The following is a 15,988-nucleotide window of genomic DNA, read 5'->3' on the forward strand; positions in this document are numbered from 1 at the left end:
CAGACCATGCCAGCAAAAACTATTTCATTTTGATAGACAAAACTATTATCATTTAATGTGTCAACTAATTTGATTGCATGATGCCAAACTGAATCTGAGGGCTTTGCCATGTTGACACCTAATTTTGTGTTATTTTCACTCCACAGCCCTCACTGACCAGACCATATAAATTTGGTAATAGCACCACCTATTGGTCAAAAGTGATTGGCAATGAAATCATATAACAAGTGGTTGTATTTATGATTTTGCAACCATTTTGCCTATAATCATCTACAGATTTTTTTAATTAGTATTTTTTACAGTTAGTGTGCTTGGCCCCTCACTGCTTGCAGCTATACTAATTAGGGGCCAAGCACTGAAGGTGCGGGCACCTATTGTATCTGTTCCCGTTCTTATTAGGGGCCAAGCACTGAAGGTGCGGGCACCTATTGTATCTGTTCCCGTTCTTATTTAGGGGCCAAGCACTGAAGGTGCGGGCACCTATTGTATCTGTTCCCGTTCTTATTAGGGGCCAAGCACTGAAGGTGCGGGCACCTATTGTATCTGTTCCCGTTCTTATTCTTCTTCTTTTTCTTTTTTTTCTTCCGACTGGGCGTCTATGGCAGCCTATAGAACCGTTTGCGGGAAACTTATGAAAATTGGCACAGTGATAGAGGACAGCCTGAACTATCACCATAGCAAATTTGGAGTCTCCAACTCATTCCCTCTAGCGCCACCAGCTGTCCAAAGTTTCACTCATGTTTATGCTAATAACTTTTGAACCACAAGGGCTAGAAACAAAATTATTTTTTCCTCTGATTCCTGAGCTCATGACGATTCGACTGCACCCTATGACGTCATTTTCCGTCATAATAGTTTTCCCGCCATTTTGAATTTTCCGAAAAACCTACTTTTTCGAACTCCTCCAAGGCCGTTGCTCCGAATTTCACGAAAAATGAACCAGATCATCTCCAGACCTTAACGACCAAAAGTTATGGAATTCAAGTTGATTCGAATTACCGTTCTCGAATACCGCGCAAATAAATTTTACGTAGCGCTTGCGAAAACAGACGTAAGGCCGTATCTCCACAACGCTTTATCGGATTCAGACCAAATTTGGTACATGTCATCACAAGCATGACCTGAGGCTACATGCTGCGTTTCGGCGCAGCGCCACCTACTGGTCCGGAGATATGAATAATTTATGTTTTTGCTTATAACTTCTGAACGGTTTGTCCAAAAATCACAAAAGTGGTCTCGTTAGATTCAGGGCGTCATACTGAGTTGACTGATATCCAATTTTCCCATATCGGCCATTTTGGCTGTCGGCCATTTTGAATTATGTGCTAAAATGCTGTATTTTATGAACGCATGAACGTATCGTTACGAAACTCAGTATGGGTCATCAGTACAACGCCCTAAAGGTACTCAAAAATTTATGAGACAGCGCCACCTTTTGGTCAAAAGTTATAATGAAATTTCCAAAAATGCTAATAACTTTTGAATAAATTTGCCTATAGTAATGACACTGATCTCAATAGATTCCTTGGGTTATGCTGAAAACATAGATACCAATTTTGCCATAGTCAGCCAAACTTCCTGTCCGCCATCTTTATTTTCTTTTAAAACCTACTTTTTCGAACTCCTCCTAGACCGAATGTCCGATTTTCACCAAAATCGGATCGTGTCATCTCCAGACCGTGCCGAGTAAAAGTTATGGATTTCGTGTCGATAGACGAAACCGTTTTTGTATACCGCAGTGGCAAAGTTGAGGCATGATGCCAAAATCACTATTCAGGCTTTATATCTGCAATGCCTTGACATATTGACACCAAACTTTGTAAGTGTCATTGTCACTTCACTCTGACCACATCACATCAGTTTCGTAACTGCGCCACCTATTGGTCGAAAGTGATAATCATATTTTTAGTTATTGTATGTGATTTTTCAACCATTTTGCCAAAATTCATCTTTAAATGTCTTCAATTGCTCCTTGCTGCAGTTGGTCTCACACTTCCAGCCACTTTGGCATGTCTTGTCGTCTTGCTTGCGCTTGGCCCCGGTGATTGCTGCTTGCAGCTATTTAGGGGCCAAGCACTGAAGGTGCGGGCACCTATTGTATCTGTTCCCGTTCTTATTCTTCTTTTTCTTTTTCTTTTTTTTCTTTTTCTTCCGACTGGGCGTCTATGGCAGCCTATAGAACCGTTTGCGGGAAACTTATACAAATTGGCACAGTGATAGAGGACAGCCTGAACTATCACCATAGCAAATTTGGAGTCTCCAACTCATTCCCTCTAGCGCCACCAGCTGTCCAAAGTTTCACTCATGTTTATGCTAATAACTTTTGAACCACAAGGGCTAGAAACAACATTCTTTTTTCCTCTGATTCCTGAGCTCACGACGATTCGACTGCACCCTATGACGTCATTTTCCGTCATAATAGTTTTCCCGCCATTTTGAATTTTCCGAAAAACCTACTTTTTCGAACTCCTCCTAGGCCGTTGCTCCGAATTTCACGAAACATGAACCAGATCATCTCCAGACTATGACGACCAAAAGTTATGGAATTCAAGTTGATTCGAATTACCGTTCTCGAATACCGCGCAAATAAATTTTACGTAGCGCTTGCAAAAACAGACGTAAGGCCGTATCTCCACAACGCTTTATCGGATTCAGACCAAATTTGGTACATGTCGTCACAAGCATGACCTGAGGTTACTTGCTGCGTTTCGGCGCAGCGCCACCTACTGGTCCGGAGATATGAATAATTTATGTTTTTGCTTATAACTTCTGAACGGTTTGTCCAAAAATCACAAAAGTGGTCTCGTTAGATTCAGGGCGTCGTGCTGAGTTGACTGATATTCAATTTTCCCATATCGGCCATTTTGGCTGTCGGCCATTTTGAATTATGTGCTAAAATGCTGTATTTTATGAACGCATGAACGTATCGTTACGAAACTCAGTATGGGTCATCAGTACAACGCCCTAAAAGTACTCAAAAATTTATGAGACAGCGCCACCTTTTGGTCAAAAGTTATAATGAAATTTCCAAAAATGCTAATAACTTTTGAATAAATTTGCCTATAGTAATGACACTGATCTCAATAGATTCCTTGGGTTATGCTGAAAACATAGATACCAATTTTGCCATAGTCAATCAAAGTTCCTGTCCGCCATCTTTATTTTCTTTTAAAACCTACTTTTTCAAACTCCTCCTAGACCGAACGTCCGATTTTCACCAAAATCGGATCGTGTCATCTCCAGACTGTGCCGAGTAAAAGTTATGGATTTCGTGTCGATAGACAAAACCGTTTTCGTATACCGCAGTGGCAAAGTTGAGGCATGATGCCAAAATGACTATTCAGGCTTTATATCTGCAATGCCTTGACATATTGACACCAAACTTTGTATGTGTCATTGTCACTTCACTCTGACCACATCACATCAGTTTCGTAACTGCGCCACCTATTGGTCGAAAGTGATAATCATATTTTTAGTTATTGTATGTGATTTTTCAACCATTTTGCCAAAATTCATCTTCAAATGTCTTTAATTGCTCCTTGCTGCAGTTTGTCTCACACTTTCAGCCATGTAGGCATATCTCGTCGTCTGCTTTTGCGCTTGGCCCCGTAATGGCTGTTTGCAGCTATATTTAGGGGCCAAGCACTGAAGGTGCGGGCACCTATTGTATCTGTTCCCGTTCTTATTAGGGGCCAAGCACTGAAGGTGCGGGCACCTATTGTATCTGTTCCCGTTCTTATTAGGGGCCAAGCACTGAAGGTGCGGGCACCTATTGTATCTGTTCCCGTTCTTATTCTTCTTTTTCTTTTTCTTTTTTTTCTTTTTCATATTTTTAGTTATTGTATGTGATTTTTCAACCATTTTGCCAAAATTCATCTTTAAATGTCTTCAATTGCTCCTTGCTGCAGTTGGTCTCTCAGTTCCAGCCACTTTGGCATGTCTTGTCGTCTTGCTTGCGCTTGGCCCCGGTGATTGCTGCTTGCAGCTATATTTCTTCTTTTTCTTTTTCTTTTTCTTTTTCTTCCGACTGGGCGTCTATGGCAGCCTATAGAACCGTTTGCGGGAAACTTATACAAATTGGCACAGTGATAGAGGACAGCCTGAACTATCACCATAGCGAATTTAGAGTCTCCAACTCATTCCCTCTAGCGCCACCAGCTGTCCAAAGTTTCACTCATGTTTATGCTAATAACTTTTGAACCACAAGGGCTAGAAACAGAGAGCTAGAAACAGGGCTAGAAACAGTGAGCTCAGGAATCAGAATCCTCTGATTCCTGAGCTCACGACGATTCGACTGCACCCTATGACGTCATTTTCCGTCATAATAGTTTTCCCGCCATTTTGAATTTTCCGAAAAAACTACTTTTTCGAACTCCTCCTAGGCCGTTGCTCCGAATTTCACGAAAAATGAACCAGATCATCTCCAGACCTTGACGACCAAAAGTTATGGAATTCAAGTCGATTCGAAGTACCGTTCTCGAATACCGCGCAAATAAATTTTACGTAGCGCTTGCGAAAACAGACGTAAGGCCGTATCTCCACAACGCTTTATCGGATTCAGACCAAATTTGGTACATGTCATCACAAGCATGACCTGAGGCTACATGCTGCGTTTCGGCGCAGCGCCACCTACTGGTCCGGAGATATGAAGAATTTATGTTTTTGCTTATAACTTCTGAACGGTTTGTCCAAAAATCACAAAAGTGGTCTCGTTAGATTCAGGGCGTCGTGTTGAGTCGACTGATATCCAATTTTCCCATATCGGCCATTTTGTCTGTCGGCCATTTTGAATTATGTGCTAAAATGCTGTATTTTATGAACGCATGAACGTATTGTTACGAAACTCAGTATGGGTCATCAGTACAACGCCCTAAAGGTACTCAAAAATTTATGAGACAGCGCCACCTTTTGGTCAAAAGTTATAATGAAATTTCCAAAAATGCTAATAACTTTTGAATAAATTTGCCTATAGTAATGACACTGATCTCAATAGATTCCTTGGGTTATGCTGAAAACATAGATACCAATTTTGCCATAGTCAGCCAAACTTCCTGTCCGCCATCTTTATTTTCTTTTAAAACCTACTTTTTCGAACTCCTCCTAGACCGAACGTCCGATTTTCACCAAAATCGGATCGTGTCATCTCCAGACCGTGCCGAGTGAAAGTTATGGATTTCGTGTCGATAGACGAAACCGTTTTCGTATACCGCAGTGGCAAATTTGAGGCATGATGCCAAAATGACTATTCAGGCTTTATATCTGCAATGCCTTGACATATTGACACCAAACTTTGTAAGTGTCATTGTCACTTCACTCTGACCACATCACATCAGTTTCGTAACTGCACCACCTATTGGTCGAAAGTGATAATCATATTTTTAGTTAATGTATGTGATTTTTCAACCATTTTGCCAAAATTCATCTTTAAATGTCTTCAATTGCTCCTTACTGCAGTTGGTCTCACACTCCCAGCCACTTTGGCATGTCTCGTCGTCTGCTTTTGCGCTTGGCCCCGTGATGGCTGCTTGCAGCTATATTTTTAGGGGCCAAGCACTGAAAGTGCGGAGGCACCTATTGTTTTTGTTGGCGTTCCTATTATTAGGGGCCAAGCACTGAAAGTGCGGAGGCACCTATTGTTTTCGTTCCGGTTCTTATTATTAGGGGCCAAGCACTGAAAGTGCGGAGGCACCTATTGTTTTTGTTGGCGTTCTTATTATTATTAGGGGCCAAGCACTGAAGGTGCGGGCACCTATTGTATCTGTTCCCGTTCTTATTCTTCTTTTTCTTTTTCTTTTTCTTTTTCTTTTTCTTTTTCTTTTTCTTCCGACTGGGCGTCTATGGCAGCCTATAGAACCGTTTGCGGGAAACTTATGAAAATTGGCACAGTGATAGAGGACAGCCTGAACTATCACCATAGTAAATTTGGAGTCTCCAACTCATTCCCTCTAGCGCCACCAGCTGTCCAAAGTTTCACTCATGTTTATGCTAATAACTTTTGAACCACAAGGGCTAGAAACAAAATTCTTTTTTCCTCTGATTCCTGAGCTCATGACGATTCGACTGCACCCTATGACGTCATTTTCCGTCATAATAGTTTTCCCGCCATTTTGAATTTTCCGAAAAACCTACTTTTTCGAACTCCTCCTAGACCGTTGCTCCGAATTTCACGAAAAATGAACCAGATCATCTCCAGACCTTGACGACCAAAAGTTATGGAAATCAAGTTGATTCGAATTACCGTTCTCGAATACCGCGCAAATAAATTTTACGTAGCGCTTGCGAAAACAGACGTAAGGCTGTATCTCCACAACGCTTTATCGGATTCAGACCAAATATGGTACATGTCATCACAAGCATAACCTGATGCTACATGCTGCGTTTCGGCGCAGCGCCACCTACTGGTCCGGAGATATGAAGAATTTATGTTTTTGCTTATAACCTCTGAATGGTTTGTCCAAAAATCACAAAAGTGGTCTCGTTAGATTCAGAGCGTCGTGCTGAGTTGACTGATATCCAATTTTCCCATATCGGCCATTTTGGCTGTCGGCCATTTTGAATTATGTGCTAAAATGCTGTATTTTATGAACGCATGAACGTATCGTTACGAAACTCAGTATGGGTCATCAGTACAACGCCCTAAAGGTACTCAAAAATTTATGAGACAGCGCCACCTTTTGGTCAAAAGTTATAATGAAATTTCCAAAAATGCTAATAACTTTTGAATAAATGTGCCTATAGTAATGACACTGATCTCAATAGATTCCTTGGGTTATGCTGAAAACATAGATACCAATTTTGCCATAGTCAGTCAAACTTCCTGTCCGCCATCTTTATTTTCTTTTAAAACCTACTTTTTCGAACTCCTCCTAGACCGAACGTCCGATTTTCACCAAAATCGGATCGTGTCATCTCCAGACCGTGCCGAGTAAAAGTTATGGATTTCGTGTCGATAGACGAAACCGTTTTCGTATACCGCAGTGGCAAAGTTGAGGCATGATGCCAAAATTACTATTCAGGCTTTATATCTGCAATGCCTTGACATATTGACACCAAACTTTGTATGTGTCATTGTCACTTCACTCTGACCACATCACATCAGTTTCGTAAATGTGCCACCTATTTGGTCGAAAGTGATAATCATATTTTTAGTTATTGTATGTGATTTTTCAACCATTTTGCCAAAATTCATCTTTAAATGTCTCCAATTGCTCCTTGCTGCAGTTGGTCTCACACTCCCAGCCACTTTGGCATGTCTCGTCGTCTTGCTTGCGCTTGGCCCCGGTGATTGCTGCTTGCAGCTATATTTCTTCTTTTTCTTTTTCTTTTTTTTCTTTTTCTTCCGACTGGGCGTCTATGGCAGCCTATAGAACCGTTTGCGGGAAACTTATACAAATTGGCACAGTGATAGAGGACAGCCTGAACTATCACCATAGCAAATTTGGAGTCTCCAACTCATTCCCTCTAGCGCCACCAGCTGTCCAAAGTTTCACTCATGTTTATGCTAATAACTTTTGAACCACAAGGGCTAGAAACAACATTCTTTTTTCCTCTGATTCCTGAGCTCACGACGATTCGACTGCACCCTATGACGTCATTTTCCGTCATAATAGTTTTCCCGCCATTTTGAATTTTCCGAAAAACCTACTTTTTCGAACTCCTCCTAGGCCGTTGCTCCGAATTTCACGAAAAATGAACCAGATCATCTCCAGACTATGACGACCAAAAGTTATGGAATTCAAGTTGATTCGAATTACCGTTCTCGAATACCGCGCAAATAAATTTTACGTAGCGCTTGCAAAAACAGACGTAAGGCCGTATCTCCACAACGCTTTATCGGATTCAGACCAAATTTGGTACATGTCGTCACAAGCATGACCTGAGGTTACTTGCTGCGTTTCGGCGCAGCGCCACCTACTGGTCCGGAGATATGAATAATTTATGTTTTTGCTTATAACTTCTGAACGGTTTGTCCAAAAATCACAAAAGTGGTCTCGTTAGATTCAGGGCGTCGTGCTGAGTTGACTGATATTCAATTTTCCCATATCGGCCATTTTGGCTGTCGGCCATTTTGAATTATGTGCTAAAATGCTGTATTTTATGAACGCATGAACGTATCGTTACGAAACTCAGTATGGGTCATCAGTACAACGCCCTAAAAGTACTCAAAAATTTATGAGACAGCGCCACCTTTTGGTCAAAAGTTATAATGAAATTTCCAAAAATGCTAATAACTTTTGAATAAATTTGCCTATAGTAATGACACTGATCTCAATAGATTCCTTGGGTTATGCTGAAAACATAGATACCAATTTTGCCATAGTCAATCAAAGTTCCTGTCCGCCATCTTTATTTTCTTTTAAAACCTACTTTTTCGAACTCCTCCTAGACCGAACGTCCGATTTTCACCAAAATCATATCGTGTCATCTCCAGACCGTGCCGAGTAAAAGTTATGGATTTCGTGTCGATAGACGAAACCGTTTTCGTATACCGCAGTGACAAAGTTGAGGCATGATGCCAAAATGACTATTCAGGCTTTATATCTGCAATGCCTTGACATATTGACACCAAACTTTGTATGTGTCATTGTCACTTCACTCTGACCACATCACATCAGTTTCGTAACTGCGCCACCTATTGGTCGAAAGTGATAATCATATTTTTAGTTATTGTATGTGATTTTTCAACCATTTTGCCAAAATTCATCTTCAAATGTCTTCAATTGCTCCTAGCTGCAGTTGGTCTCACACTCCCAGCCACTTTGGCATGTCTTGTCGTCTTGCTTGCGCTTGGCCCCGGTGATTGCTGCTTGCAGCTATATTTCTTTTTCTTTTTCTTTTTCTTCCGACTGGGCGTCTATGGCAGCCTATAGAACCGTTTGCGGGAAACTTATACAAATTGGCACAGTGATAGAGGACAGCCTGAACTATCACCATAGCGAATTTAGAGTCTCCAACTCATTCCCTCTAGCGCCACCAGCTGTCCAAAGTTTCACTCATGTTTATGCTAATAACTTTTGAACCACAAGGGCTAGAAACAAAATTCTTTTTTCCTCTGATTCCTGAGCTCACGACGATTCGACTGCACCCTATGACGTCATTTTCCGTCATAATAGTTTTCCCGCCATTTTGAATTTTCCGAAAAAACTACTTTTTCGAACTCCTCCTAGGCCGTTGCTCCGAATTTCACGAAAAATTAACCAGATCATCTCCAGACCTTGACGACCAAAAGTTATGGAATTCAAGTCGATTCGAATTACCGTTCTTGAATACCGCGCAAATAAATTTTACGTAGCGCTTGCGAAAACAGACGTAAGGCCGTATCTCCACAACGCTTTATCGGATTCAGACCAAATTTGGTACATGTCATCACAAGCATGACCTGAGGCTACATGCTGCGTTTCGGCGCAGCGCCACCTACTGGTCCGGAGATATGAAGAATTTATGTTTTTGCTTATAACTTCTGAACGGTTTGTCCAAAAATCACAAAAGTGGTCTCGTTAGATTCAGGGCGTCGTGTTGAGTTGACTGATATCCAATTTTCCCATATCGGCCATTTTGTCTGTCGGCCATTTTGAATTATGTGCTAAAATGCTGTATTTTATGAACGCATGAACGTATTGTTACGAAACTCAGTATGGGTCATCAGTACAACGCCCTAAAGGTACTCAAAAATTTATGAGACAGCGCCACCTTTTGGTCAAAAGTTATAATGAAATTTCCAAAAATGCTAATAACTTTTGAATAAATTTGCCTATAGTAATGACACTGATCTCAATAGATTCCTTGGGTTATGCTGAAAACATAGATACCAATTTTGCCATAGTCAATCAAAGTTCCTGTCCGCCATCTTTATTTTCTTTTAAAACCTACTTTTTCAAACTCCTCCTAGACCGAACGTCCGATTTTCACCAAAATCGGATCGTGTCATCTCCAGACCGTGCCGAGTGAAAGTTATGGATTTCGTGTCGATAGACGAAACCGTTTTCGTATACCGCAGTGGCAAAGTTGAGGCATGATGCCAAAATGACTATTCAGGCTTTATATCTGCAATGCCTTGACATATTGACACCAAACTTTGTATGTGTCATTGTCACTTCACTCTGACCACATCACATCAGTTTCGTAACTGCGCCACCTATTGGTCGAAAGTGATAATCATATTTTTAGTTATTGTATGTGATTTTTCAACCATTTTGCCAAAATTCATCTTCAAATGTCTTTAATTGCTCCTTGCTGCAGTGGGTCTCACACTCCCAGCCACTTTGGCATGTCTTGTCGTCTTGCTTGCGCTTGGCCCCGGTGATTGCTGCTTGCAGCTATATTTATTATTATTATTATTATTCTAGGTGTGAACAGAGCTTAAGAGCTTATTTAAGTATGTTTTGTTAAACAGGATTTTTTTTTTCCTCCAACAGTCCCTCCGCACAGCCAGTTGGAATTTTATATCTTCTCTCAATCTGCTGTTTACCTCGGTCTATGAGTCCTCATCAACCTGTACTCCTCCAAGAGAGAGTTGGGAGAGAGACACAGATGTAAGCAACATTCACTTTGACTCCGAAAGCCCCATTCATAACTGTGTGTTCCCTCCAGACGGCCATGAACACTCTCCCACCTTTACCCACAGGTACAATGCACACAAATGACAAATTAAAGGGTTAGTTCACCCAAAAATGAAAATAATGTCATTAATGACTCACCCTCATGTCGTTCTAAGCCCGTAAGACCTCCGTTCATCTTCGGAACACAGTTTAAGATATTTTAGATTTAGTCCGAGAGCTTTCTGTCCCTCAATTGAAACTGTATATACGGTATACTGTCCATGTCCATAAAGGTAATAAAAACATCATCACAGTAGTCCATGTGACATCAGTGGGTTAGTTAGAAGTTTTTGAAGCATCGAAAATACTTTTTGGTCCAAAAATAACACAAAATAAGACTTTATTCAGCATTGTATTCTCTCCCGGGTCTGTTGTCAATCCTTCACAGTTACGCTGCTGGCGTAAGACGCTGATGACGTGTTATCCGGTGCGCCCGAGCTTCATTTATAGACTGAGGGAAACGCACGCTGTAAAAGTGTCTCATCCGCGACATGCACATTTACGCACCATTAAAAAAATTATATCCACGCAAACAATGTAGAATAGCTTGAATATAGCGTGCGTCTCCCTCAGACTGTAAACGAAGCTCGGGCGCACCAGATAACACGTCAGCAGCGTCTTACGTCAGCAGCGTCACTGCGGAGTCCTGAACGCAGATTGACAACAGACCCAGGAGAGAATACAATGCTGAATAAAGTCTTATTTTGTGTTATTTTTGGACCAAAAAGTATTTTCGATGCTTCAAAAACTTCTAACTAACCCACTGATTTCACATGGACTACTTTGATGATGTTTTTATTACCTTTATGGACATGGACAGTATACTGTATATACAGTTTCAATGGACGGACAGAAAGCTCTCGGACTAAATCTAAAATATCTTAAACTGTGTTCCGAAGATGAACGGAGGTCTTACGGGCTTAGAACGACATGAGGGTGAGTCATTAATGACATTATTTTCATTTTTGGGTGAACTAACCCTTTAAAAACAAAATGTTGCTGAAAGATCTTCATGCATCATTCTCTAAGGAATTTACGGTAGCACTTTTTCTGCATGTACATACTATGTACTTATTATAGCAATTAACTAGGTACTAACCATGAACCTATCCCTAAACCTAACATTAACCCATCCCTAAACCTAACATTAACCCATGTAGTTACCTTATATTTCCAGTACTTTCTTTAGTAACTACTAGTGCTTTAGCGGCGATTCGACGTCAAAATTACGTCGACATCATATTTTTTCGTGGACACTTCTTTATTTTTTGCAACGTTCCCGGAGGTACAGCTCGCCACCGCCACACACGTGGGAGACCGAAACATTGCAGAATGGAGGACGAAACGGCAACCTCTTCACAGAATTCCCAATAGTGTTGTCAAAGTACCGGTCGGTACTGAAAATATGACAGTACCAGCATTTATGTAGTACCGGGTATATTCTGTACCCACTAATAGGCGCTGCTTTCTGTCGCTTCTGTGTTTATCTAAGCGCGGGGCTCCAGACTATTTTTTACTATGAGCACTGTAGCCTATACCACGATATAGTGTCTGTGTGTATTAAACTGCAAAAAGACTATTTAAATATTAACCCTGCTTGCCTCTGTGTGAATGGATGGCGCAGACGCGCGGTTTCATTTACCGCACACACACACACTGAAGTGATGCTCGCGCTGTTTTCAGTCTCTGCTGCCTCACGATATGATGACATGATGAAATTAATCTCCAGAGCCACTCTGAGAGTCACTTCATGAGCATTTTACCGTTTTGAGAAAAACTATCGTCATATCATACACACACAGAAACTCAAAGGTCTTCACGGCAACCAGTCAAAATAAAAGTTCGGTTTAACTTTGAAAAAATTGACAGAAATAATGATATTAGTCTACTGTACAATAGATTTAGCTACATCTCCATGTATTAAAAATACTACTACTACTACTAATAATAATGTGTGCATAGAAGGTTGCTTATTTTTAAGCAATATTTCTCAATATTTGCGTTTAACAGCATGTAGCCTTCAATGTATTATTTACTTATGATTACTGTCATTCAATTATCAAAAGTAATTGAATTGAATGTTTTTTTTTCTTCAAATCGTTAAATAAGATAGTTCCAACAGATTTTGAACTAATGTGAACGGTAGCTACTAACCTAGCACCACCAAAAGTGCACAGCTGCTAGATCTAGCTAACAGTAGCAAGCAGATTGCAGTAGCTTTTAAAGTTTTCGGTCTAACGTTAGCTAACTCACGAGTCACGACTTATTGTTAGTTAGCGTTAACTCATGCTGTGGTCGTTTACGAGTCAAATACATAACGTTAGACTAACGTTAGCCAGCTTACAGTATCATGATTCAGTCCGATAGTTCGCCAATGTCAATTAACAGAGCCATGCAATGTCCAGGCCAGGGTTTTTATTAATCGAGCAACAGAAAAATAATTGTTATATTAATCGTCCAATTAATCGTTAGATTAGTCGACTAATCGATAAAATAATCGCCCAACTAATCGTTTTATTAATAATTGTTTAACCCATCCCTAGTAACTACACTGTGTACACAAACTGTAATTACTGTAATTGTAATCGAATTTATGAATCTCTATTCTGATTTTTAAATCATCAGGTTTCATTCCATATATTCAGACTTTCATTCCATATATTCAGACTTTTATTCATATATTCAGACTTTCATTCCATATTTTTGAGTTACATTCCATATATTCAGACTTTCATTCCATATTTTTGAGTTACATTCCATATATTCAGACTTTCATTCCATATTTTTGAGTTACATTCCATATATTCAGACTTTCATTCCATATTTTTGAGTTACATTCCATATATTCAGACTTTCATTCCATATTTTTGAGTTACATTCCATATATTCAGACTTTCATTCTATATATTCAAGTTTAATTCCATATATTTAGACTTTCATTCCATATATTCAAACGTTACTCAGACTTTCATTCCATATATTCAAACTTTCATACCATATTTTCGAGTTTATCTCATATATTCAGACTTTCATTCTACACTTTCATTTCATATATTCACACTTTCATTCCACACTGTAAAAATGTAACGTAGAATTTACAGGAATTTACTGGCAAAAAAGTTGCCAATAGTCCTGTAAAATATTGTTAATTACTGTAAAATGAATTACAATATAATACTGTAAAGCAATTTACAGTTAATTGTTGTATGTGAAATATTTGACAGCAACTGAAATAAACTTGTAGTTTATTGTACAGCAATATTTTGTAATTTCACTCACTAAAGTTCAGTATTTACCTGGCAACTAAAGTTGCCAATAAAATCCTGTAAATATAGTTTAAAGAATTTTTTTGTAATTTCACTAAAGTACAGCATTTACTTAGCAACTAAAGTTGCCAATAGAATCCTGTAAATATCCCAAAAATCCAAGATGATGTTGTAATAGTTTAACATTTAAAGGTTGTATCAGCGATTTCAGGCCCAAAAATAAATGATCACATTCATCAAATCTTTCCTAACGATCCGCTAGCTGCCCGCCTCATAAGCAGGCCGTCAAAAAACTGCATCTCTGTAGGGAGCCTAGGCTCTGAGATCTGCACACACACAAAAAAAATGGTTCACCAACCTCTCAAAACCAAAATAAACAGTGTTCCAACCAATCACCGACAGGGGCTGGGTGTTGTAAGGTTTTGTGCTCGTGCACGGCTGCAGGCGAAGTCGGAGCGTTGATAGACGCTGGCTTCTTCTTCAGCTCTGACTTCGCGTGCAGCCGTGCACGAGCGCAAAACCTCACAACACCAAGCCCCTGTCGGTGATTGGTTGGAACACTGTTTATTTTGGTTTTGAGTGGTTGGTGAAACCATTCATTTTTGTGTGCAGATCTCAGAGCCTAGGCTGCCTACAGAGACACGTTTTGTTGACAGCTTGCTTATGAGGCAGGCAGCTAGCGGATCGTTAGGAAAGATTAGATGAATGTGATCATTTATTTTTGGGCCTGAAATCGCTGATACAACCTTTAAAATGCTGAAAATAATAATTTTTAACAGTAAACCGTAATATATTGATTTAAGATGAGATGTGCACACACACGAGGGTTGACTGTTGTTCCTCTTCTCTGAAACCTTTCCACTTGCTTTTCCTCTATGCTTGTTGTATCTGTCTTGGCTCCAGTAAGTGTTGTGATTCCAACTGCACAAAAATACAAACAGAAGCTTTAAAATAATGTTCAGAATTGAATGATACTAGCTCAACAAAATAAAAGTAAAAATGCCACTTATACAATACAATCAGCATTTGTTGCACTACAAATGTAGAAAGTGCCGTTAAAGGGTTAGTTCACCCACAAATGAAAATTCAGTCATTAATTACTCTTATGACATTCCAAACCCGTAATATTTTCGGAACACAGTGGAGATATTTTTAATGAAATCAGAGAGATTTCTGTCCACAGCCCTAAAGGTAGTAAAGACATGATTAAAGTAATCCATGTGACTCCAGTGGTTTAACCTCAATTTTATGAAGTGATGTGAGTGCTTTGTTTGTACAAAAAAAGCATAATATACCTCATTATTTCCAAAATATGAATCTCCATCGTGCGTTCACGAAAGCATCACGGACATTGTTACATGAACGCATGCTGGAGATTGCTATTTTGTAAGTGGTAAATTAATTTTTTTGCGCAAACAAAGCTCTAACGTTGCTTCATACAATTGAGGTTAAATCACTGGAGTCACAGGGATTACTTCACCGATGTCTACTCTTTTTTTGAAGGACATCCTGGGATTTTTAATGACCACAGAAAGTCAGGACCTCGGTTTAACGTCTCATCCGAAAAACGGGTCATCTTGTCAATCTTTTCTCCACAACAGCTGCTATTCTTTGCACCTACAAGAAACAAAGAAAGAGCTCTTGTGATTTTTTTTTTTTTTTTTTTTTTTTTTTTTTTTAATTTAAAAAAAACTCATAATGCATGCTTAATATACAGTATACAGTGGCTATAAACAGTGGCGGGTCATGGGTTTTAAATATTCACATGACTTTCTTTTCCGGAAGCAAGTTATTTTACTTTTAAATATTAAATATAAAAATTTTAAATATAATTTATTTTTCTTACACAAACTCATTGCTTTGCTTCAGAAAGCCTTTATTAACCCCCCCCCCATAGCCGTGTGGAGTTCGTTTATGATGGAGGGATGCACTTTTTTGAGCTTTAAGCTGATGGTTGCAATCCACTGCCATTATGAAGCTCGGAAGCTCAGGGTGTTCATTAATATATTTCCAATTGTATTCGTCTGAAAGAAGAAAGTCATATACACATACAGTTGGTACTCAACCAGAATAATACTTTTACTATATTAGAATAATAATTTTTGTAAAATTGCGGGTGTGTAT

At 39.5% G+C, this 15,988-nt stretch overlaps 2 protein-coding genes across 6 annotated transcripts in view; both read left to right on the forward strand.

Annotated features, from left to right (window-relative positions):
- Positions 1-15,988, forward strand: part of LOC306989040 (uncharacterized protein) — a gene marked incomplete at its 3' end in the record, with an annotated part of 978,518 nt that overhangs the window by 254,768 nt on the left and 707,762 nt on the right. The window lies entirely within an intron of this gene.
- Positions 1-15,988, forward strand: part of pkmyt1 (protein kinase, membrane associated tyrosine/threonine 1) — a 170,057-nt gene that overhangs the window by 141,402 nt on the left and 12,667 nt on the right. For 2 of the 5 annotated variants that reach the window (XM_079595207.1, XM_079595208.1), the window contains exon 7: positions 10,416-10,624. The exons of 2 other annotated variants lie outside the window; for them this stretch is intronic. In XM_079595207.1, the coding sequence (XP_079451333.1) occupies positions 10,416-10,624 (209 nt within the window). The remainder of the gene's footprint in view (positions 1-10,415; positions 10,625-15,988) is intronic. One more of the 5 variants, XM_079595209.1, reaches the window with a different exon arrangement.

The sequence above is a fragment of the Phoxinus phoxinus genome, assembly GCF_949152265.1.
Source record: "Phoxinus phoxinus genome assembly, chromosome: 21".
Lineage (NCBI taxonomy): Eukaryota > Metazoa > Chordata > Actinopteri > Cypriniformes > Leuciscidae > Phoxinus > Phoxinus phoxinus.